Genomic DNA, 25,084 nt, shown 5'->3' with positions numbered 1-25,084 from the left:
GATCTCTGAGGAGTTATGGGTGAGGATCAAGGGGGTCAGCTTCGCTTCAGAACTCAAAACTCCTATGGCACCATTCTGATGCTACCAAGCCATCACCTCCCGTTAGCATCCCATTGACTCCCATTCATTCTGACGTCACTTTGACAGAGAATACCTTTACATCTGAAGCGTTTAAAGACTCTATTTGTCCGTTTATTTCTAAAGAAACACGACAATGTATAAAAGGCTCCATTACCTTGTAGCTCACGTTATGGCTCCGTAGCAGACGTTTTTATAACAATAGGCTAACGATTGGGTCATAACCACGAGACTTCCTGTCTCATAGAGGAGTTACCGTATAGTACAGGAGAAGCTCTCAGGCAGTTTGGACTTCCATCAGCTGTTTAAGTGTAATGACTAATGTTAACTATCATTTTAGTGATCAATAATGAGCCTGTGTCTATGTTATCTCCTTACATATACCTACGCTCTCCGTCTCTGCTAGATTGGGAATAATTGAGATTTCTCTTGGCACAGCTACCAGAAGACTTCCAACTTTCAGACAGGTTGCTCACGTCACATCTACGTCTTCAAGCTCAGTTGGAGGCTGCTCAGTAACGCTCAGCCATCACCGGGAAAGAGCTTCTAATATCCTTCACTGGTCTCCGTCCAGAGACACGGGATCTGTTGGTCCATTATATACTGTCTATGGTGAGGATGCACGAGAGCAGCCCTTTACCGGAAGCAGTGCAGCTGAAAGCCGTTGCTAACTCCGCCCATACAGCCAATGAATTCATGTGACGCGTCAGAGGACAGGACGTCTAATCCCTAAAAACACATTTCCTCGTTTCCTCTCTCCTTACATGATTTCATCAATCTCTCCCATGCTTCCTCGGTGGAACGGACCAAGACGCGAGGAAGGGAAGCAAGTGGAGGAACTGAGGATACAATTCAAGGGAAGGGAGATTCAGCCAAGGAGGAGGGGCAAACAACAAGAGTCCGCCAACATGATAGAACCCTAGGTAAGGCTGTGACACACACACACACACACACACACACACACACTTCAAAGAGCGCTGATCATAAGTGCAAACGTGGTGTGAGTGGACACAGCCTTTTGTTCTTTTCAGGAGCGGCGTGATGAAGAGGCGTCCTGTGGTCTGATCAGAGGAGATGTAACTAGGGGAGCTCATGAAAGGCTGTCGGGCTGCCAGAGGGCTACATTTCATCCTCCGAGGTTTACCAGAGCTGTGTGGGTTTTCACACCATGGCAGACCGCTAATGAGCAAAAATACATATGGAACGTGAATGCAGATGAATTACGCTCCATTATACGACTAGTGACTCATCTCTCTGCTAACTTTTTGATAGATATGCATGATTAATAGAAATCCTGGACAATCCTCAAGCTGTTAGACATTTATCTGATTTAGGCCTACCAAGAAAACAGCAATGCTCTCTCAGTACCAGGGATGACACTATTGTTTTGGGGCCTTTTGTGCTTTGTAGGGCTGGCCTCGGCAAAATAAATTCATAGTCGGCTAACTTTCATACGATTAATCGACAGAACTGTAAAACAGAGTATCTTCACAAAGAATGATGCAAACCAGAGATGTGCTCATACGTTTCTTAGAAATAACTAACTTTGCATGAAAAAAACATTACAAAAATTTAAGAAATCTTAGTCGACTGAGACCAAAAATGACCTATTAGTCAACTAATCGACTAAGGCCGCCACACACTGGCTGCGTGGCGTGAGCGTGGCGTTTCTGTTGCGTGTCAGCTGCGTGGCGTTTTCTGTCTTTGCACACCAGAAAGGTGTCTGACGCGACGCTGCTGCTGCTGCTAACCTTGTCTGGACACATGGATGTTTCCCATAAACAACCTGCTAACGAGAGACTTCTGTAATGTCAATACAATAAAAATGGACCTACATAACGAAGTTGGTTCACTGCTGGCTACAAGTTAGCAATCAGACACAACAAAGGCTGTCACTGGAATGGCGTTTTGAGCCAACGTTGCATGAGCATGTACGTTTCCCATAAACAAACATAGATATATTCTGATCTGATTACAGCAAAGACAACGTCGGCAGTATTGACGGCAAAATAGGCTCCAGAATATTTCCTTCTGTATTGACAGGTGCAATGTTAGAAAATCAATAACTATTTATTATTATTTTTTTAAATGACATTTATATATCTGCATTTACGTCAAAACCTCGAGACTTTCAGACATCAAAATGTCATTTATTAAAATGTATTTGTGTCAAAATTACATATTAACATCTTTTTGTATTCTATGTTGCCTGGAAAAGCTTCCAACACGCTTGTGTGTCGCGTGAAAAATAGGCGTCTGTTCTATTTCTAGTATGCACGCGTTTTCGGCACGGCTCGAGCTGAGACGTGCGTGTTACGCAGGCAGTGTGCAAGCTCTAACCTGTTAACATGGGAGCCGAAATAAAAACGGACACGCCAGTGTGTGGTTGGCCTAAGAGGAGGTAGCCCTAGTGCTTCGGGGTTCCCTGAAAGAGTCAGGCTTGCAGCTTTGTTCAGATCCTGATCTAGTTTGAGACTACAGACAGATTACAGAACAATTTAACATTAAAGACTAGTAAAAACTGGTAGTCTGTGTGTTGATTTCAACCTGATAGTTCTCAGTTTCCCTGGGTCTGAGAAAAGTCAGACTTTTACACGTATAGACTTTTAGATATTAGTTCTCAACTTGCAAACTAATACTTGTACAAAAACATCAATATGACACAGTATGTCCAACAATACAAAAACATTATATTAGCCACGTGTGACAGTCCACCTCTGAGCAGTTGATGCAATTAGTTACTAGTGTCAAAATGTTAAAATACAACTCACAGGATGGTATGCAATGCTTTTAGCGACTTCTACAATTATACTCTCCAACCAAAGAAGTTCTCCTCCATTAAAGTAATTGTAAACCTTGTCAAAGATGGCAAGATTTTACACCGTGTCCTGCTGCTTTCATGCTGGATACTGTAATCCTATCAGAAAGATGCTATCCATCTCACCAAGTTGGATTCCTGATGCTAACCAAGATCCATCCATCCATCCATCCGTCCATCCGTCCGTCTATCCATCCGTCCATCCATCTATCCCTCCGTCCATCCATCCGTCCGTCCATCCGTCCATCTATCCATCCGTCTATCCATCCATCCATCCCTCCGTCCATCCATCCCTCCGTCCATCTATCATCCGTCTATCCATCCATCCCTCCGTCCATCCATCCCTCCGTCCATCCATCCATCCATCCCTCCGTCCATCCATCCCTCCGTCCATCCATCCCTCCGTCTATCCATCCATCCATCCATCCATTCCTCCGTCCATCTATCCATCCATCCCTCCGTCCATCCATCCATTCGTCTATCCATCCATCCATCCATCCATCCATTCTCACTTTTGAGATAATGCTGGTGGTTATAATCACACATAGTGTTTGGTCCAACCCATATCTTTTTATGTTTCTTCTGGCATTATTAACATTTTTAACTACTACCAGTATGAACTGGGAAGCTGCAAATGAATTAATAAAGTGTCTGAACTAAGGCATGCTTTTCAATGTATGCATTACAATTGGGACAGTTTGTAGCGTATTGAGTCTAGTATATTAAAGTAAGCAGACGTGTATTGTGGCACTGTGGAGCCGCTGTGTTGGGAGGCAAGCACATGTTAAACTTCTGACGAACAAATGGCAAATTGTACTACTCACCACATGTCGATGGGTGTGGAGTATTCTGTAGAGCCCAGCAACACGTCAGGGGGTCGATACCAAAGAGTGACCACCTCATTGGAGTAGGTCTTAGTGGGGACAGACTTAGCCCTTGCCAGACCTGGACAACACAACACGGTCAAGGTTTAACGATGGGAGACCTCTGTGACAGCAGAATGGCTTTCGTACGGCCATTTTAGCAAACCTGCATTTTGTGCAAATGTTCATTCTTTCTCAGTTTTTCTCCACTAGTGGCTGTAGTTGAAGTGTGTCAAGTGCAGCCCATAGCACCAACAGGAAGTGTCGCGCTGCAGCACGGCAACACCTTCTGTGTTATTACTACTTTTACGAAAGTAAAATATCTGAGTACTTCTTGAGTACCACCTCTGCATTAGCGTAAAATCATGTGTGGACACCACTGTATAAAATACTGTAAGTGAACACCCACTATTTCAATTTCTCACCTGAAGAGCTAATCTCCATAATGTGGGTCGTATAGCTCTGGATATTTCTCTTCATACATGACTTCAACTAGTCTCTCCTAATCCATTGTTTGACACCACACACGAGAGACAGCAATAGCAATAGTTGAGGAGAGATACCAGATGTCATGCCTCAGTACAATTTACAGAGAGTAGGTCTAGCTACCCTCCTCCACAGCGCTGTGGAGGAGGGTCTGGCTAGTCCACACAGCATTCCGGCATTGGAGAAAAACATGCTCTGCTTTATTGGCATTTCTTTAAACCAATCACAATCGTTTTGGGCGGTGCTACATGCCGGACAGAGCACCGGGGCCTCTGCAAAATAGCCTCTAGGAGGAACTTGTTTTGGTGGAACGTGTGTACGTTCAAAGGTTGTTTTAGTCGTGCAACAGAAAACTCAGATTGGACAGATAGTCTAGCTAGCTGTCTGGATTTACCCTGCAGAGATCTGAGGAGCAGTTAAAGGTACACTATGAGTTCCTGCTGGAAGGTGGTTTGTTGTATTTTGGTGCACAGCCTGTGCCTCTGGTGTTTGTTTGACGTTTACGACCCCTGTGTTGTCTCCCGAGACCGGGCTTTTTCAGGGTGTGTTCAGGGGGCAGGCAGCTAGCGGATCAAGGAGAGATGTCTATTGCGCTGAAACCATGCAGGAACTCATAGTGCACCTTTAACCATAGTCCTCATAAATCGACCAGAGTTTAGAATGCCAACACAAGGAAAGCGGAAGGTAAAGGGCATCCGGCCGAAATGAGGGGTGTCGAAATAAGCTAGTCTAGACCAGGGGTTTTCAAACCTTTTGTGCGTGTGGACCACTATTTGTAATCAAACCACCTCATAATACACATAATGAAATATGTCTACACACAGTCCTACCTGAATTAATCCGATACAACAGCTGCTACAGGAGCTGGGAGGAGGGTACAGATGTCTAGTTTTCTCTCAGACCACTTGAATAACATAATGCTGAAAGGTTATGTAATCTTTGGCCAATGACGCCAAAAAACTGCCCCCAACCTTATAGTATAGTGGGGTGAAACTGTATCAGAGCATAAGACTCTTTTAAGGTGTGGTCAGTAACACTTCATAGTATCTTAGCCCTAACATGTACATGTGTGTTAATCATAAACATGTTTGGAATAGTCCCTCTATTAGCTCATATACTGGGTTTAGTTGAAACTATTGAAGAATAGTCAGGGAATACTGGTGAATACCAGCACAACATTGAGAAAAATTCAGAGAGAGGGGCACAGTTGCTAGGATACAGCAAGTAAGAGTGCTAAAGTAATCGGCATCCCCGCGTGGCAGTAAAATATAATTGAAAAGAAATGATGCTCTTTCATTCCAAAGTGTGTCTTTACAAACACATTTGCACTTGCTGTGGTTGTAAACGTTGTGGATGTGCCGTTTGTCATACCAAAGTCGGCCAGTTTGAGTTCGCCCGTTTCGTTGATGAGCAGGTTCTGAGGCTTCAGGTCTCTGTGGAGGATTTTCCTCGTGTGACAGTAGGACAGACCACGCAGCAGCTGGAACATGAAGATCTGCAGGAGAAAATGTTAAAATCATGGGGATGAAAAATTAGACATCTGTGCGATTATAATGGGATTACCCATAAAATAACCTCTGATTCTAGTCTCTCTCACCTTTTGCCCTGAAGGCCTGGAACTGGAACTGAAACCCTAAATAACTCCTCAATTTTGGGAATGTAAATATATTTATTTTTACAGTATAACTGCCCCGCACCTCCAGAACGGGGAAGAGCTTCTTCTTCTCAGTGTGCACTAAATATAGCCTCAAATCTCGTTTTTATATAATGTTGTTTTCATATATTTTAAATGTGTAACACCACTTGATCCATGGTGTACAGTGTATATGGTTGAAATGACAATAAAATCCACTTGACTTGACTTTTCATAGTTTAAATTCCAGGCCTCCATGGCTACCATGCAAAACGCCAACAAATATTATTATTATTATTATTATTATTAGCTTTTTGGCTTAAAAACAAGCAGCTGCAGACACTGATGCTGTGAATGTGGTGGCAGGGAACTTGGGAATGTTTGAAATAAAAAAATAAATCAGTCAAACTGAATCAAATATATGATATGGTTTAATTTTGTGTATTTGCACACATTTAAACCAATGGACCAGCCCTTAGTTATGCTGCTATAGGTTTAGACTGCCAGGAGACTTCCTATGACACACCAAGCTCCACTCTCATCCTCTTTCTCTCCATCTGTGTGCATTCATGTCTCGTTAATACATGTTACTAACTTAGCCTCTTCCCAGGAGTCCTTGTGCTTTCTCTCCTCGCAGATGTCCTCGGATTGTGGTGGCACCTGGAACGTGGTTGCAGCTGCTGCCGTGGTCCCGCTCGAGCCCACTGCTACTATTATTATCATTAGTCATAGTTCTATTATCTTTATCTTTGCTCTTACTATAATTGCCGCAGTTCATCGTGTCATTCCATTATATCCACTTCTATAATTATAATGAGTCATATTTCTGTATTTCTCTCTCTCTCCCCAACCAGTCGCCTCAGATGGCTGCCCACCAAGAGTCAGGTCCCGTTTAAAGAAAGTCTTTCCTCCGCTGTCGCACCAAATGTTTGCTCCTGTGGGAGTTGTTGGGTCTCTGTAAATTATAGAGTGTGGTCTAGACCTACTCTATCTGTAAAGTGTCCTGAGATAACTTCTGTTATGATTTGACACTTTAAATAAAATGTAATTGAATCTAATACAAGTCCCTCTCTCTGGTATATAGTCAGCAGTGGTTGACATCTGATTCAGGCGTGTGGCTCACCTTGACGTTGTGCATGCTCATGAGATTCCCGCAGTTGTCCAAATACTGTTTAAGGTCACTGTCCTGGAAGACACAAAGGTCAAAGTGTTCACACTCAAATCTATCCATAGTCCACTGGTGTGATAGAGGGCAAGACCTTTTCAACACCTGCATGCTGAGCTGCCGATGTACTCACAAGATACTCAAACACCAGAGTGAGGCAACGTTCGGTGTGAATGATGTCGTGCAGCGTGACGATGTTGGCGTGTTTCAGGTTCTTCAGTAGAGACACTAGGTGGACAGAAGAAGGAGACATGTGTTGTGCTGATTTCTCCAGGTGCTTAAAATGCGACTCCAACAGCAACAGCGACTTCAAGTTTAAACTTGTCTGAAACAAAACTGCCCTCGTCTCTTAAATCTCATACTGTAGTTGTGTCCTCAGAGACTCCAGTTTGATTGTTGGCTTAGTCTAAACTCAGCTGCTGTGTCCTAGAGAAATCATGTAAATGCTACTCCATACGAGGTCATCGTATCTGAGTTTGAACTTAAACATACTGTATACATGTCTTAATTCAGGCTGTTCTCGTGAACCATTTGTACATACGGTTACAAAAAGTAATGCACCATAATTAGTATGTATTCCACGTGCTTTGTATTGTATGCGCCACAATGACTGCTGCTTTATAAGAGTGAGGAAAAAAGTAAGTAAAATGTATTTATACAGCACTTTTCACAGACAGGGTCACAAATTGCTTTACAATGTGCATAGACGATAAAAACATCGTAAACAATAGTCAGTAGAATAAACTACAAATACAACAGATAGAATTATCAATAAATAAAAGACATAGGCTACCAAAAGCTAGCCTGAACAAGCGAGTCTTCACTTGTCCCTTAAAACAGTCCACATTATCAGCAAACCTAATGCTGGTTGGCATTCCAGGGTCTGGGTGCCATAGCAGCAAAGGCTCTATCCCCACACGTCTTCAGACGAGTGCGTGGCGTGGATAGCAGATTTTGATTGACACACCTGAGAGACCGGGAGGGGGTGTGTAGGTGAATTATGTCGGCAAGATAATCAGGGGCCTGACCGTGTAGAGCCCTATAGGTTATGGTGAGGATTGTGAATTGGATCCTGTAGGTTACAGGAAGCCAGTGAAGGGAGTAGAGTAAAGGGGTGGTATGGGTGCGCCTGTTTGATCCAGTAAGAAGCCTAGCAGCAGCGTTTTGAATGGATTGCAGGCGGTGAAGGACAGATGTATTGAGTGAGGAGAAAAGTGACTTGCAATAGTCAATACGGGAGGAAATGAAGGCATGGATGAGCATCTAACTGAGAGACCACAGCCCTTAAAAGAGCGAACTTATAAGAGCGAGAAGATCTGCAAACGGAGGAGCTCGGGATGGATGGTTGGGTCCTAAAACACAGGGCTGTCAAGCAGGGGAGTGGAGTTTGAGTCCCGGGCGAAGTTAAGGGTGTGTGTGTGTGTGTGTGTGTGTGTGTTTACCTTCTCTGATAGCAGTGCAAGGTGCTCCCTCCTCGTGCTCCAGCCGAATCTCCTTTAACGCCACCAGGTTCTCTGTTAGTTTGCTTCGCCCTTTGAACACTGTGGCGTACGTCCCCTAAGAACACACACACACACACACACACACACACGTGAATTCCTATAATACTATATTCAATAAAGAGCTGTTTCTTAACTGCCAGCAGGTACAGTGTTTCTTTTCTTTTTTTCCTATTAATAGCAATAGAATAATGTAGTTAGTTAGTAAATGTACTGTCTCATCATCTTCCAAGGCACATAAATATAAATTGTAATAGATAATTAATTCCAATTGACTAAATGAGGTTAGAAGTTTTAACTAATTACCCATGAGCAGCCTCATAACACTACATGGACGTAATGCAATCTCCACAAACTCCTCCTCTGATTTAATCCATTCATTTAATGCAGATTTATTTCTTTAGGATAGCTCATGATTATCCTTCATATATGCTAGCTTTGAACTGCTGACAGTTCTTCTATCATTATGTAGTTGGTTGTAACTGTATACCAACTACTCCAAGCTGAAAAGAGCAAAGCCTTTTTAGATATTGAGAAAAGGAACAGTAATAATTGAGGAACTTGTGTCATGGCATCCCTGTCTTCCACTGCATATAAACCAAACTATGCCTTCGTGAAACACAGGTTATGATAATTGACTACAAAAAGCAGGTTTTTTTTCAATCCCTCACCACTGCTGTTATCTGCAGACTGAGACCAAAGCAGACAGTTTCTGGGCCCTGTTTTAACGTAATCATCATTATTCACATAAATAAAGACATTTAAGAATTCACCAGAATGCAGGAAATAAAAAGGTGTTTGACGCTCAAAATGTCCTGGGGGAGGACCCCGAGACCTCCAGCTTGTTAAAATAAAACGTACGCTCTTGACCATCTAAACGTCGTTAAAAGGTGAATGTGTGTAGCCTGACAAGCCAGACCCACATCAAGACCCTGGCTGCAAATTACATTTGCTGCCGCTAGGGTGCGTCTAGATTTCTAGGCTAGAATGTGTGAGTAATCTGTTGAGACATACCTCACCCAGTTTGCCGAGCTTCACGTATGTCTCCAGTTTCCCAAAGCCTATGTCAGACTAGAGGCATGAAGAATGAAAAAGACAGATTAATCATAGTGTTCATGGTTATGATTCTCTCCTCTGATTGAACCAAAGAACAGTCAAAAGATACTTTTGCAAACATTAGTTCATGTTTTCTAAAGTTAATTACAGTAAGCACAAATCTTTTACTCTGGACAGACAGACAGACAGACAGATTGATGAGTATGTAGTAATATAAAGCACTAACCAGTGAAGCACGTCGAGACATGCGACTGACAGGTTTGCAGGGCGGTGAGTTGTCACTCTCCAGCTGCAGTTTCTTGAGAAACTCAGGAGGCAGACGGATGTCCATGGGCAAAGACATGCGCTTACTGACGTCCTGCAGGATTGTGGGTGCAGAGATTAGCCACCTTTTTAAACTACTACACATCTTTAGTACTGACAATAACATTATTCATGGGTTAGCCTTACTAACAATCAAACCTCATGACATTTGGCCACGAGCAGTCTTAAAGTGGCCATATTCTGCTCATTTTCAGGTTCATAATTGTAATTTGTGATTGTACCAGAATAGGTTTACATGGTTTAATTTTCAAAAAACACCATATTTTTGCTGTACTGCTCATTGCTGCAGCTCCTCTTTTCACCCTGTGTTCAGGTCTCTGTTTTAGCTACAGAGTGAGACCTCTCACTGCTGGAACATCTTTGTTGGCAGTCGCACATGCTCAGTAGCTAGGTAAGGACTACGTGCTCAGTAGCTAGGTAAGGACTATGTGCTCAGTAGCTAGGTAAGGACTACATGATCTGTAGCTAGGTAAGGACTACATGCTCAGTAGCTAGGTAAGGACTACACGCTCAGTAGCTAGGTAAGGACTACACGCTCAGTAGCTAGGTAAGGACTACACGCTCAGTAGCTAGGTAAGGACTACACGCTCAGTAGCTAGCGGTTTCTCCAACTTCAGTAGAACAAGGCAGGATTAGCTGGGAGACTTCTTCTAAACGAGGGAACACTTCCACCTTTGTGTGAATACCTGCAGAACAGGGACATGGAAGTAGTTCTTTTGGAGATTATGGTGAACTAGTGTGTGTTGTACCAGTGTTTTGCTATTGAACGAGCTAGCATGCTACCATATCTCACTCAAAACAGCATGGATGTTTTTTTGTCAAGTGTGTATGCGTGTGGAAGCACCAGAGACCCAGAAAGAGATTCTTTCATAATATGGGCACTTTAAGTGTTTTGAAATCAGTTTAGTGTCTTCGGACAGACTGACACGCCAAATGAGTGGGGCGTGTTTGTGTGACGCTGATTAGCCCTGGCCGGAGGTGTGGTGATGAGATTCAGGTGGAGATTGTTTCCAGCAGGAGACAATCACGGAAGCGGCACGCTGACGGCTGCAAACCACACGCTTTCTACAAAGAGAACACTGTTGAAGAGTGGGGTGGTGATGGCGCAGTGGATATGACACATGCCTTTGGTATGGGAGATCCAGGTTCAATTCCCACTGCGATACATCAACCAATGTGTCCCTGAGCAAGACACTTATCCCATAGTTGCTCCAGAGGCGTGCAACCTCTGACATATAAAGCAATTGTAAGTTGCTTTGGATAAAAGTGTCAGCTAAATAACATGTAATCTGAAAGACTACTTCTTGTTTTCCTACAACACCACTTTCTTAAGTACTTTTAAAACCTGAACTACAACAACAAGAAGAGCGGACGGAGCAGTGGATGTGGAACAGCGGCAGGAGAGGCCGACGCCAGCAGGCCCGGCTTCAGAGTATGGAACGTGAATTGAAACAGCAGGTGGGTGAGTCAGTTTAACACAGCACAAACCCCTCTTAGGTAGGAAAGTATACACTCATCCAGCCCAGTTTAGGTCCATTCTCACGTTGAAATCAACACCCAGGGAAAAGGAGACGGGGGATTAATGTTAAGAGCTAGTAGCTTTAGTAGCTGTGTGTCTTTGTTACACAAGCGTCAGGTTAGCTTGGTCTTGTAACATAAACTCATTATCATTAGTGCACCAGGCCCAGATCACCTCCACAGGTGTTGTTTCTATTATTTCTGATTGATTGCACCGTTGCTTAGGTTGCAGTTGAGTGGAGCTATGCTGAGAATGACTTGTCAGTCTGTTCACACCACACACAGTCCTGAGAAGAGGCTAATTGGTCAAAAGTGAAATAACCTGCGTTATTGTTCCATGGATGTGCACGGCTTTTAAATGTTAAGAAGTCATTAATTAAAAGGTGCAGTAGGTAAGCTTTATAAAACTAACTTTCTGTCACATCTGCTGAAACTGACCCTATGTTCCAGTAGAACTACAGGAAGCAGGTCATTAAAATAATCAGCTCCTCTGGCTCCACCTACAGCCTGGAGAGAGATTTACAAACATCCACAGCTCCCTGTTCAGATGCACCAATCAGGGCCAGGGGGAGTGTCTAACTGTTCAGATGCACCAATCAGGGCCGGGGGGGTGTCTAACTGCGTGTTCATCACTGCTCATGAACACGCATTCATTCTCCCTTGTGGGGGGAGGGGCTTAGGAGACCGTTTTGGGCTTTAGCAGAAAGGGGGGAGGGACTGAGAAGTTGTTGATGTTCAAATGTTTTGGCTAAGTCCTGGATCTTCCCAATCCTACCTACAGCACCTTTAATGTAGGGCTCCTTTATGACAGTTATAAGTCAAGTCTGGACTTGTAAATGTTAATGAGGTAATAGATCAATTTTGGTCTGAATGCTCTGTAGTGTTTTTCCAGAAGATAAGTGGTTGAACTGTCCATTGGATACGTTGTCCTGATGAAATAGCAAACACGCTAGCTACAAGGACAATATTATAAACCAAAAAGAGATTTTTGACATCCTGGCAACCACAAAAGTGTCTTTATTAATGGCTTAATTACACCAATTACATACAGCCATTAGTTACAAATTCTAAACCCTTTTATTAGAAAGAGGTACATACATTTCCTGTGCTTGTTGACTGAAGCTATCCAATCGTCTCAGCTCTCAGCCCTCTCACTGTTGCAACATTATTTCTGTCTTCACAACCTAAGCACTCACTTCCCTCTGGCATAGCATCACTTGACTGTCTGGTATGAGTGGTGTAGAGTATGAGACAGACTCAAAGTGAATCACACTCGCTCCACGGGGACTTTTGAACTCTGTCAAATGTCCAATAAAAAGTCTGGTGCATTGGGGACGGACAAAAGCATACAAAGTGACTCATCTCATCGAGCTGGCATAGGTGGAAATGGAGAAATTACTGCTGGGGAACAGTATAAAAACAGGAGAAAGACATACTTGATATACATACTTGATATATATGTCAGACTGCTTTTAATGTGTACTTGAACCTTGACAGTTTCCTCTCAGTGTCTAATGTGCAACACATAAATCACTGTGGAAGAAAAGCTTGGCAGCATGTGACCACAGCATGAAAGTGAACTTTTCGCCTGTTACCTTTACCCCTCATCAGTCATAATAATGACTAATAACCCTTGTCCTCCTACAGCTGCTCTTTAAACCTCTGCTACTTGCCTCCATGGAGAAACGTCTGTGCTGGGCCTTGCTGTGGAAGTGGAGATGTGACGGAGACTGAGCTCCTGGTGGTGTTGGTTCAGGGCTCGAAGGACTGGCATCATGAGACGGGGGACACAGCCGATCTGGAGTCAGGCCTGACGGAAAAGAATCATAATCACGTAACAACAATCAGTGGCATAGATTCTTCAATCTCTGGAACTCAACACGTCATAGCTCATTTATAACTGGTTAAATGTGATTCACATGAGATATATATATATATATATATATATATATATTTATTTATTTTTTCAGATTACATTGTGTTTTCATAACTGCAAAAGGGTTCTCCGATGTTTTCTCAGTTAGCCTTTTAAAATGATATCAGATTAGTAAATAGAAGGTGTAAGAATTGTAACATTGGCTGAATGGTTGCTGATAATGGGCGATGTAGATATTGCACTACAACAGTCGAGAACCCTTTTGTAATTATGTAAGCACATAATGTAATCTGAAAACAGCTGCCCTGATTAAAAAAGCAATGCAACTGATCTCAGCTGGTATTCTGTCCATAATGGAGCTCTCTCTCTCTCTCTCTCTCTCTCTCTCTCTCCTGTCATTCAGTCCACGACCCTCCACCTCCACCCTTTTCGCCTCCAGTTCATCATTTTCAGCGTTCAGGTCTGTGCTCCCCTCGTCATCCATCCATCCTGAGTTAAGCTCTTCAGATCTTAACCACCACCACCACCAGTGTCTAGACTCCATCGAGGGAGCATCTCATTCTGCTCACGGCTTCCTTGGGGTGTTCCAGGCAAACTAAAGGCCGTTTTACAGTCGCCGTAGCCGCGTGCGTGCGTGTATAAAATGGGCAGAAGAGAGATAGAGAAAGAGGAAACAGACGTGTAGATGCAACCGGAGCAGAGTTGGTGGAATAAGTTTATGTTTTGTACAGTGTGTGTGTGTGTGTGTGTGTGTGTGTGTGTGGTGTCCGAGATAAACCCCAGACTGAAAGCCTAGTTCATTTATCCGTTCACCAGAAACGGGATTTTAACCCCCACGTTAATCATGTTATAACGTCGGCCCTGGAGGTAACGAGTCTCCTCTGGTGTTCTGACCACGGTGGAAACGAAGCGATCAGGAGAGGTTAACACGTTGAACATTTTAAATTAAACAGATTATTAACCTGAGCTTGTTGCCCCGTGTGAGCTGATGACCTCATCTGTCCTGATGTCCTACAGCTGCTAAATGAAAGCTTTCCACACAAACAAACGTACATGTGCCTGTCCCACTATGAGCATTCCTTAGGATGTGCCATTTCTGTGTCTGTAGCTTTAAATGCTATTGAGGAGGAGAAGGGGGGGGATACCCAACACTAGTCATCAGGTTAGATGAGGTAGGTTGATGGGAACAGTGGTGCTTTACCTGTAAAAGTGAACGGGAGTGCGTTTTGGATAACAGCCAGTCAACATAACCAAGATAAGAAAATCCTTGAAAAGCCTTGACCAACTGCCATGCTTTGCATGTTTGAAAGCCATGATGTCTCTCTCTCTCATGGGCGGGCAAAGCAGAGAAAGGGGAGGTAACCTTTCCCCTTATGACGTCATAAAGGGAAGAGTCCAGATCGGCCCATCTGAGCTTTCATTTTCTCAAAGGCAGAGCAGGATACCCAGGGCTCGGTTTACACCTATCACCATTTCTAGCCACTGGGGGACCATAGGCAGGCTGGGGGAACTCATATTAATGTTAAAAAACCTCATAAAGTGACATTTTCATGCCATGGGACCTTTAACGATTAATCGATTATCAAAATAGTTGCCGATTATTTTTCTTCTTTCGCTTGACTAATCAATTAGTTGACGTATCGTTACAGCTATAGTCTGAGCGATCGGATTTCAGTGCGTCCTCAATGCGTCTTGGGTGTGTTCAAACCTGCAGTGGAAGAGGTTTATGCCAGGTCTGAACAGGGCCTCAGATTAAAAAAATGCCTGGATGAGTTTAACAAGGCGTTTGTAACAGCGCTACAGAGAGGCTTCTAACAAACCACTTTGTGTCCGATTCATTCAACGGTCTAAATGGGCTGGGGGGTTGAAATGACATTCTGTCTGCCAGTCATTTGAATATCACAGCTACAGCGCTCCTTTGATCTCCCGATGCTAATTAGGGTCAGTAAAGGTGACACCGACATGAGCGCACACAGTGCCTGATTGCTAAGATATGGATGGATGCCTGCTACACATCTTATTATGAAAAACCCAATCCAATATCGTATGGCACGTTTTTGTCATGTTTTTTCCATCTGAAACTGTGGTTACAGTGAGCTGCAAACTCAGAGTCAGGAAAGAAATAACCGTGGAAGTCTGTTGGGGAATAAGCTTCACAAATAATTGCAGAATTTCCCCCCCAGGCTGTTTGAGGTACATTTTCATATTGACATAGTTACATACATTTTAGCCTTGCATTGCCAGACCTACTGTATCGCCACAGCGCTGTAGAGATAGGTCTGGCTACACCACAGATACATTCTAGGATAGGGGACAAAAACTCTGGGTTGTTTGCATTTCTTTTAAAACCAATCACAATCGTTGCTACGCTCCGACCGCAGCGACGGTGGCTCTGCAAAAAGATCTCTGGATGTTTTGGTGGAAGATTTTCACCTGGCAAAAGAAAACGCTAACATTTTTTAGTAGCTGTTCACGAAATACAGTAACTAGAGCTTAGATTGGACCCAAAAAAAACCCCGACCCTACCCGAGCCCGTGCACGTTGTGTCCGAGCACGGCCCGACACATTATTATTAATACACGTTATTACTGACGTTCTCAACTACAATTCTGAGTTGTTTAAACTACAGAAATCTGTTTAGAGGGGTATGCTTGGAGAAGTAACAGAAGAGGACGTTGAAGGCTGACTGTCATCTTTTCTGACATGGCGAGCCTGCTTCATGTGTCTGTTCATCGTCCACGTTTTTTTTGCTGGTCTGGATGTGATCCGTTGCGGAGCAACTATACTCCAACCAGAGCTGTTCGGACCAATCAGATTGTCAGGGCGGGCTTTATACAATGATGGACAGATGATCAACAGTAACGTGATCAACCACGTCGCCAAAGAGCGCTTGGGTTGAATTAGTTTACAACAAAGATGGCTGCCATCGCGTCTGTTATAGAAGACATCGACAGCACATTCATTTTAAAAGAGGAACAGAGAACCGTGATCACGTATGTATAAACACTGGCACACCCGTCCACACGACACGGAAACTTCCGCCTCTGCCTTTGCTCTGTCGAAGCCTGCCTTTGACTTGCAGCTTCTGTGACGTTTGTCTCCATTGCTCCGATTGGTTGCAGGTCTACCCGTTGCTCCAATTGGTTGCAGGTCTACCCGTTGCTCCAATTGGTTGCAGGTCTACCCGTTGCTCCAATTGGTTGCAGGTCTACCCGTTGCTCCGGTTGGTTGCAGGTCTATCCGTTGCTCCGGTTGGTTGCAGGTCTACCCGTTGCTCCGGTTGGTTGCAGGTCTACCCGTTGCTCCGATTGGTTGCAGGTCTATCCATTGCTCTGATTGGTTGTAGATCTATCCAATTGAGTGCAAAGGCATTTTCTTTCCTGGTTCGGTTGAAACACGCCCCATAATCAGTGGAGCACAATCAGACTCATATTCTGACTAGAGTCTGAGTATGACCACGTCAGGCTACCAAAACGTCCCAGTTAGAGAGTAAATGCCGTAAACATATTCTTTGTAAATCTTTACAATCATTCCCCGAAAGAACCAAGCAGACCTGCCTTGTTGCGCGTTCCAAATACTAAACGTACTTCAAAACTTTCCATTTTCAGCGTGTAGCTTACTAGCTCGAAGTCTTTTGTTGTTTCTCGTAGCTGTAAGGAGGTGTTCTAATATTGGCCAACAGATGGCGCCCTTGTTTTATGTGAGGGCTGCTTTTCTGTTTGGCTTGCCGTAGCACGAAGCCTTTTTGACCCTCCGCGGCCACCAGAGGTCATATTTTCTCTCGTTTTCCCAAAGGTAAGCGGGGTATCAGAGCACTGTAACACTGAAACGTTGATTTAAATTATAAATAGGTTGGTTGGTGCAACGACTTTGTATATTACACCGGTTTGAAGTTTGATTGTGGAGATGGTTGAGCAGAATATGTGGACAGTGTGAGTCAATGTTTAAGAAATCCACAGCTAATGCTAGTTGCTAGCTAAGTGTGCGTGTGTGGCAAGCTAGCTTAATCCAGCATTTCTGTTATTTGTTGTTATATTAACAAACAGAGAGCAGAAGTGGAGGGACACGTGCCGAATGTCTGGATAATTATATCCGATAATTGCCTATGTACTTCTGTTGATCCAGACTACACACTGGCACCATTTTAGCACCGGTATCGAAAAAAACCCAAACGATACCCAACACTAGTCATCAGGTTAGATGAGGTAGGTTGATGGGAACAGTGGTGCTTTACCTGTAAAAGTGAACGGGAGTGCGTTTTGGATAACAGCCAGTCAACATAACCAAGATAAGAAAATCCTTGAAAAGCCTTGACCAACTGCCATGCTTTGCATGTTTGAAAGCCATGATGTCTCTCTTTCTCATGGGCGGGCAAAGCAGAGAAAGGGGCGGTAACCTTTCCCCTTATGACGTCATAAAGGGAAGATTCCAGATCGGCCCATCTGAGCTTTCATTTTCTCAAAGGCAGAGCAGGATACCCAGGGCTCGGTTTACACCTATCACCATTTCTAGCCACTGGGGGTCCATAGGCAGGCTGGGGGAGCTCATATTAATGTTAAAAAAACCTCATAAAAGTGACTTTTTCATGCCATGGGACCTTTAAGTTCCACACAACACAAGGACACAAACTCCACTCCACCATTTGAAAGCCCTGTGTTGACTTATGTGTGTAGTTGTGTGTATTTGCAGCCTTAAGGGATGCTAATTAGTTCATCGTGCTCAGTGGTCAGAGACTGATTGACTGCTCTTGTTTTTAAATGTGAGACATGATGTGTGTGTGTGTGTGTGTGTGTGTGTGTATGTGTGCATGTGCGCGCGCGTGCGTGCGTGCGTGTGTGTGTGTGCGCACGTGCGTGCATGTGTGTGTGTCCATCAGCTGTGTTGCTATTAGAGCAAAATAAAGCAGGCATGGAAGCAGAGCAATGAGTGTAGAAAACCTTTCAATGCCGAATAGATGGCGACAATTTTTCGCGACTCCCGCGGCTCACGGTATTCCTGCAGTACGGGAGTCAAATTCAGTGTTTGGTGTTTTAAGCCCCCAGCGTCGCCTTCCAGGGTTAAGGTTAGGGTTAGCTGCCTGGAAGGCGACGGTGGAGGCTTAAAACACCATCGAGCATCAATTTCATTGTTGGTAACGTGACAGGGACGGAATAGAGCGTAGAAATCAACGGGAGCGGGACGGAGCCGGTGATTGCGGTGAGTGCACCCAAAGATCGCGAGGCATTTCGTTTTAGAAAAGAGAACCACTTACAACTCACAATATGCTTGTTGATTGGGAATACCGTGACCAGAGGGAGTCCCGAAAAATTGTCACTACCTAACCCAACCAGCAGTGAGAGACAAACGGCTCTGCAGCGCAGCACACACACCATCAAAAATGATGCCCCCCCCTTTTTTTTTCACAAATCGCACTCTGCTAGGAGGCATATTCCACTTATTACAGGTTATATAACATAGCTCTGCATTTCTTGCCAGGAGTGAGATAGCTTGAAGGGATTAGTTTGTTTACTCAAAACGGGCGGAAACAGCTAGCCTGGCTCTCTCCAAAGATACAGATCCACCTACCTGCACTCGCTAAACAACATGTCTGGCTTGTTTAATCCGTACACAAACAGAACAGTTAAAACGATAATCAACTCTGCAATCAAGCTACTTATCATATTTTTCAAAATGTCCAGTAACAAACCTTGATGAAAAATGCTGTGCATACTAAACAAGACACGTCGTCTTCAGCCATGCTAGTTTGTGGTATAACATATAGCAGCGTGACATCATGACTTCGCGTAAACATACACGCCAACTTTCTTAAGCCAAGTGGCGTGTTATCTGTACGACTTTTCAGCTATCCAAGTGCATGTCTACGCTGTATAGTGCGGGCGTACACATATACGCCACTTGGCGTGTTATCGTGAGAAGAAAATTACGGTTGAGTTTAGGAAAAGAAGCACCGGTACGCTACATACACGTAAACAAAGCGAGTATGCGTCTTGATAACACGCCAATAATGGCATACAAATTGGCGTGTCATACATACACCACTTCATGACATCAGTCTGCATATAGCCTATTACACCCTTAGTATTCACCAGAAAATGTCAGAAGTCTATAAGTATATGCTGTGCATCGCGCTGTAGGAGCAGGATATAAACCCTCACATGTGAGAGAGGAGAGGAAGATGGAAAAAATAAATGAGCAGGAAAAGCTTAGAGAGGAGAGTAAACATCTGCTGGGTTTGGGTCAAACGCTCGGCCTCCTTTCTACTTCACTCAGCTCTTTATCTCCACTTCTCTCTCTCTACCTCTACCTCTCTCTCCCCCTCTCTCCCCCTCCTGACATTCAGGAGTAGACAGTGACGCAGACAGATGTACTTTGAGGGGTTAAACTACATATCCAGCTGCTTCTCTCTTCACACAGGAGGCAGGGGCTTTAGTTCAACAAGTCCTCCAAACCATATGAGGCTAAGGGCTGAACCCGGCACAGCGCAAAGCCCGACGCAAGTGTCTTTGCCAGTTTAAGACGCAGTTGTTAAAATGGCACGCTTAAATGGCAAATGCACCTGCTCCCATCTGTGGCCCATGGGCGTGCTGGTCTTACAGGGAGGTGTGTTCAGGTGCATTCTGGGCGTATTGCTACCTTGAGGAAGCGGAAAGTGATTGGGCCAGCAGCACACACACATGCAGAAGATTACAAATACAAATATTACGGTGCAAATCCTCCATCATAACAGCAATGCTCCAAGGTCCAAACGCGCCTGGCTTTTAAAGGGAACGGGAGATGATCTCTGATTGGTTGATTGCATGTTACGCCCAAAACACACCTCTGATTAATGAAGACACTAAGGACAACCCTTTTGAACCATGCACCCGCCGAGCGGACCTTTTTTTCCCCGCCGTCAAACTAGCAGAAGTGGATTTGGACACGCCCTAAACGTTCAAATAAGGCGTCCAGTATTTGGATCAAGCCTTTCATTCACCATCAAAGAACTCATCTTAACCCAGCAAGTTTACCAGAGAGACCTGCAGTCACTCAGAGTCCTGGCATCCGGTTCCCCTCCAGCTCGTCCATGAAAAAAAAATAGTGGTGCACGACCTCTGGACGCACACTTAAGATCCTGGCGCACCAGCGAGATCTACGTCATTTTGACGTCACATTGGCGCGCGCCAGCTCGGCTACGGCGACTGTAAAATGGCCTTTACACATCTTTACCTTTCTTGCTTTCCACTTGATTCACTTCTCTCCTTCTACTGACTTTTATGCATTAAATATAAATATGAAGCATCACATATAAGCTTTATTTCCCACCTTAAAGCAAAGCGTGAAGCATGAACAACAACGCACAGTGATGATATCCTGATGAAAGCTCTGAGATCTAAAAGGTGCATAATGTTTTCACTCAATTCATTGTTATTCCATCTCTTTGTACTATCTTCACAATCAAACTCTGCATACATACATAACGCAGAGACACTCGAATACGTAATTCTGAATGCATTTTGTTCCTTTGCATTATCTACCCCTACTTATCCCACCATAACCCTAGTTTCTCTTTAAAACATGCTGATCCTCTGTGGCTAAGCTCCGGTCGTGGTACCAGTCATAGCTGGAAAAGCCCTGGTTAATCTGTGAGGGTCCACTGCAGACACGGATAGAAGGAAGGAAGGCTTTTGTGTTTGGTATTAAAAACCAGAATGAGATTGCAGTTTGTGCTCTATTAATAGACATGAGCTGTTCATTCATACATGGACCAAAAGCCACTAGGAAGTAGAGGAGCTCAGGCTTCAGGACTTTGAACATGCTTAATTAACCAATGGTTTATTACGCCCACCGAGTAGGCCGTGTTTTTGGCTCAGTTGATCTGTTTTTTTGTCTGTAAGCAGGATGGAATATCCTCTGCCCTGATTTTCATGAAACTTGGTGGAAAAGTGTAGCATGAACCAAGGAAGCACCCATTACAATTTGGAGAGGATCCGATTCACGGGGCGGATACAATTGTTTTTCACGGCATTAGTAACCAGTGGCGCGGTGCGACTTTTCCACTAGATGGGGCTTCGGCTTTATCAGTAGCTCTGTGTATTTTGGCTGTTTTGCTAACGTTTGCGGGTGCAACCCGGGACGCCGCAAACAGACTCTCTCTGGTGACATTTAGATGATGAGTTTCATTTTTGTGAGTTTGTGTAATTGATTATCACTTTATACATCATAAATAGAGAGATATATATATCTCTCTATCTATCTCACTTTTTGACTGGCCAGATCGCGGGGAGTGGAAAAACCAACTGCTAAAGTTAGTTGTTCAAAACCTTTTTTAGTAAACTCTGTGAACACAACCAATGTTGTCAGTGCTGTGGTTAAGGTGTAGAGTCCCTGGTGATACTTGGAGCAAAGTCTCATGTTGTGTCGAGCCTTCTTAGTGGTTTAAACATAGATATTTTGAGGCTAGCATCAAAGTGCTCCTAGCTCTCCCATTCAAAAGGCCATTTGACCCAAAAACCAGAATACGGTCCATCTTATCTAAAGTTTGACTCGAGTAAATTCACAAAAAGACCCTATGTTGCCTTTTGGCGAGAGCTACGCTTTAAGGAGTATATCTTTGAGTAATGTGAGGAAAATGGGGGTTCTTACCCTGAGTGTGCCGTATGTTGAACTGGTTTATCTGCTCAGTGAACTCGTTCTCCTCAATGGTCTCAGTGCGAGGAACAGAAAGAGAGAAACGCCTCTTAAAGTTCTTCATCTTGTTCATGTTGCTGAGGAATACACTCTGGGATAGAAAAAAAAAAGAGAGAGAGAGAGAGAGAGAGAGAGAGAGAGACACATACACCAAACCATATACAATCAATATTCCAATCCATTGATGAATACAGTTCATGCATCAACAGTCTTTGATGCTTTTCTTAAAAAGGTCCCATGGCATGAAAATGTCACTTTGAGGTTTTTTTAACATTAATATGAGCTCCCCCAGCCTGCCTATGGTCCCCCAGTGGCTAGAAATGGTGATAGGTGTAAACCGAGCCCTGGGTATCCTGCTCTGCCTTTGAGGAAAATGAAAGCTCAGATGGGCCAATCAGGACTCTTCCCTTTATGACGTCATAAGGGGAAAGGTTCCCTCCCCTTTCTCTGCTTTGCCCACCCAGAGAATTTGGCCCCCCCCATGAGAGAAAGAGAGAGACATCATGGCTTTCAAACAAGCAAAGTGGCAGTTGGTCAAGGCCACACCCCCACCTTGCCCCCCTCTCCTCCTCAATAGCATTTAAAGCTACAGACACAGAAATGGCACATCCTAAGGAAAGCTCATTGTGGGACTGGCTCTAGTGGCTGTAATTCTGCACCAAGGCTGAATTTCGGGAAAGAGACTTCAGATACAGTATTAGGGGACCACTAAGGTCTATATAAAGAGACTTCAGATACAGTATTAGGGGACCACTAAGGTCTATATAAAAGAGACTTCAGATACAGTATTAGGGGACCACTAAGGTCTATATAAAAGAGACTTCAGATACAGTATTAGGGGACCACTAAAGCCTATATAAAAGCATCCAAAAAAAGCAGCATGTCATGGGACCTTTAAAAGAAAACAATAAAATTGTTTACGTATGAGTCAAGGTTTTTTGGAATGCAAAGCATTTTCAAAAAAACAGATTTGAACTATTTTTTTGTTATGTACAAAACATAGTATACCATATATCAAAGAAATTTAAGTTGAAATGGGTGATGTGCCGCTTGACCAAAGACGAGGCAGAAAAAGCAGCGGGAAAGCAGCTGATCATTATATTCCCCCAGTAGGTTACACAACCACAGGCAGCCCTACTAGTTAGTGGTCACTTTCTTGCACTCATCCTTTTGTTCTCTTCTTTTTCTCTGTTTGTGTGCTGCAGAGATTGGTGTCATGGGGGTCTCCATGGTTTTGTGCATATATGCGTGTGTCTGTGCTTCTGCTCATTATTTGGAAAGGCTCAGATGTGTAGACTCGCTGCCTCTTGAAATATGAATTTTTTTTAAACTGACCTTTTTCGATCTAAAATGAAGACAGATTCAGCAACTGCAGCTTATATCTCACATAAAATGTTTAAAAATAAGAGAAAGTTTCCAAACAAGTCGGATTTGAAATTCGGTAGCCAACAGCCCATACGCGAAGCAGGTGTGTGTGTGTGTGTGTGTGTGTGTGTGTGGGGGGTAGCCTGCTTTCTTTGCTTGTCAGTGGTCATTGAAGAGAAATTGATAATTACTAGTGGCGAAATCATCAGGCGTGCAATGCTGGAAAAGCAAGGCCACCCCTGCAGTCAAAAAAACGTCACAGTTGTGGCCGGGTTGGTTCAGCGGGTAGAGCAGGCGCACATAAACAGAGGTTTATGCCTCGACGCAGAGGTCCAGGGTTCGAATCCAACCTGTGACAATTTCCTGCATGTCTTCCCCCTCTCTCCCCCCTTTCTCGCCTAGCTGTCCTATCAATTAAAAAGGCGGAAAAGCCCCAAAAAATAATGAAAAATAAATAAAAAATAAACACATCACAGTGGACACGTACCAGAACACTGAATGTAATAACTGTTGCTTGTTTACAACTAAAACCAGGCCCCACAGGGCACCTTTAATCAGGTCATATCACATGTCGCAAACAGGTGGTCTAAGTGGAAGCGTTGGTAACACTTCACTTGAAGGTATCGACATAATCGTGACATGACGCTGTCATGAACGTGTCATAAACGTTATAAACAAGTCATAAACGTTTATGACTTCTGTCATTAAGTGTCATTCGGTTTTTGTCATGACTAGTTGACATTACATTTCTTTGGCGTGCCCTTATTAAGACAACTTGACATTAAGCAGGATGACTTTATGTCAACTTGTCGTGACCAAGACAACCCAAACAATGTCACCTTGTCATGACAAAAACCGAATGACACTTAATGACAGAAGTCAAACATTTATGACGCGTTCATGACAGCATCATGTCACGATTATGTCCATACCTTCAAGTAAAGTGTTACCGAAGCGTTAAAGTGCCCATATTATGAAAAAAAACACTTTTTCTGGGATTTGGGGTGTTCTTTTGTGTCTCTGGTGCTTCCACACGCATACAAACTTTAAAACAAATCCATCCATGCTGTTCTGAGTGAGATACGGTTTCTGAATGTGTCCTGCCTTCAGTCTCCGGGTGAGCTGGTCAAAATAGGCACGGCTTGTGATGTCACAAGCCGAAACGAGCTGGCTAACCGCAACCGTTAGCTCGTAGCGTTAGCATGCTAACGCTAATGCTAGAACTACTTCCATGTGCGCCCTCATTTAGAAGAAGTCTCCCAGCTAATCCTGCCTTGTAACTGACTGAAGGTGGAGAAACAGCCTTTATTTTACTGTCTATGGAGCTAGCTAGCTGACATGAGCTACATCTGAGCTACTGAGCATGTGCAATCAAAGATAGTACAGAAGAAGAAAAGAGGTCTCACTCTGTAGCTAAAACAGAGACCAGCTGAAAAGAGGATCTGCAGCAGTGAGAGAGAGCTGTGCAGTACAACAAAAATATGGTGTTTTTTGAATATTAAACCATGTAAACCTATTCTGGTACAACCTTAAAATACAGTTATGAACCTGAAAATGAGCAGAATATGGGCTCTTTAAATAATTGTGAAATCAGATTAAAAAGGCACCAAAATATTTATGCACTTTCATTTCTACAGTCGAGGCAACAGATACCTGTATGCATGTGTGAGATATGCACAAACGCCTGGGAGTTCAGGGGGGAAAAAGCAAGGCATTCTCAGAGCCAGAGAAGCGTG

At 43.7% G+C, this 25,084-nt stretch overlaps 1 protein-coding gene across 1 annotated transcript in view; it reads right to left on the bottom strand.

Annotated features, from left to right (window-relative positions):
* The window catches only part of cdk18 (cyclin dependent kinase 18), a 53,382-nt gene that overhangs the window by 8,278 nt on the left and 20,020 nt on the right, over positions 1–25,084 (bottom strand). Inside the window, exons 2-10 of the mRNA XM_078247645.1 lie at positions 21,939–22,074; positions 13,114–13,250; positions 9,825–9,956; positions 9,557–9,613; positions 8,486–8,600; positions 7,177–7,271; positions 7,002–7,064; positions 5,617–5,740; positions 3,721–3,841 (exon numbers count right to left, since the gene is read on the bottom strand). Of these exons, the coding sequence (XP_078103771.1) occupies positions 3,721–3,841; positions 5,617–5,740; positions 7,002–7,064; positions 7,177–7,271; positions 8,486–8,600; positions 9,557–9,613; positions 9,825–9,956; positions 13,114–13,250; positions 21,939–22,056 (962 nt within the window). The 5' untranslated portion in view covers positions 22,057–22,074. The remainder of the gene's footprint in view (positions 1–3,720; positions 3,842–5,616; positions 5,741–7,001; positions 7,065–7,176; positions 7,272–8,485; positions 8,601–9,556; positions 9,614–9,824; positions 9,957–13,113; positions 13,251–21,938; positions 22,075–25,084) is intronic.

The sequence above is a fragment of the Sander vitreus genome, chromosome 4, assembly GCF_031162955.1.
Source record: "Sander vitreus isolate 19-12246 chromosome 4, sanVit1, whole genome shotgun sequence".
NCBI classification, from domain to species: Eukaryota; Metazoa; Chordata; class Actinopteri; order Perciformes; family Percidae; genus Sander; species Sander vitreus.
This window is presented reverse-complemented; position numbering and strand designations above follow the sequence as displayed.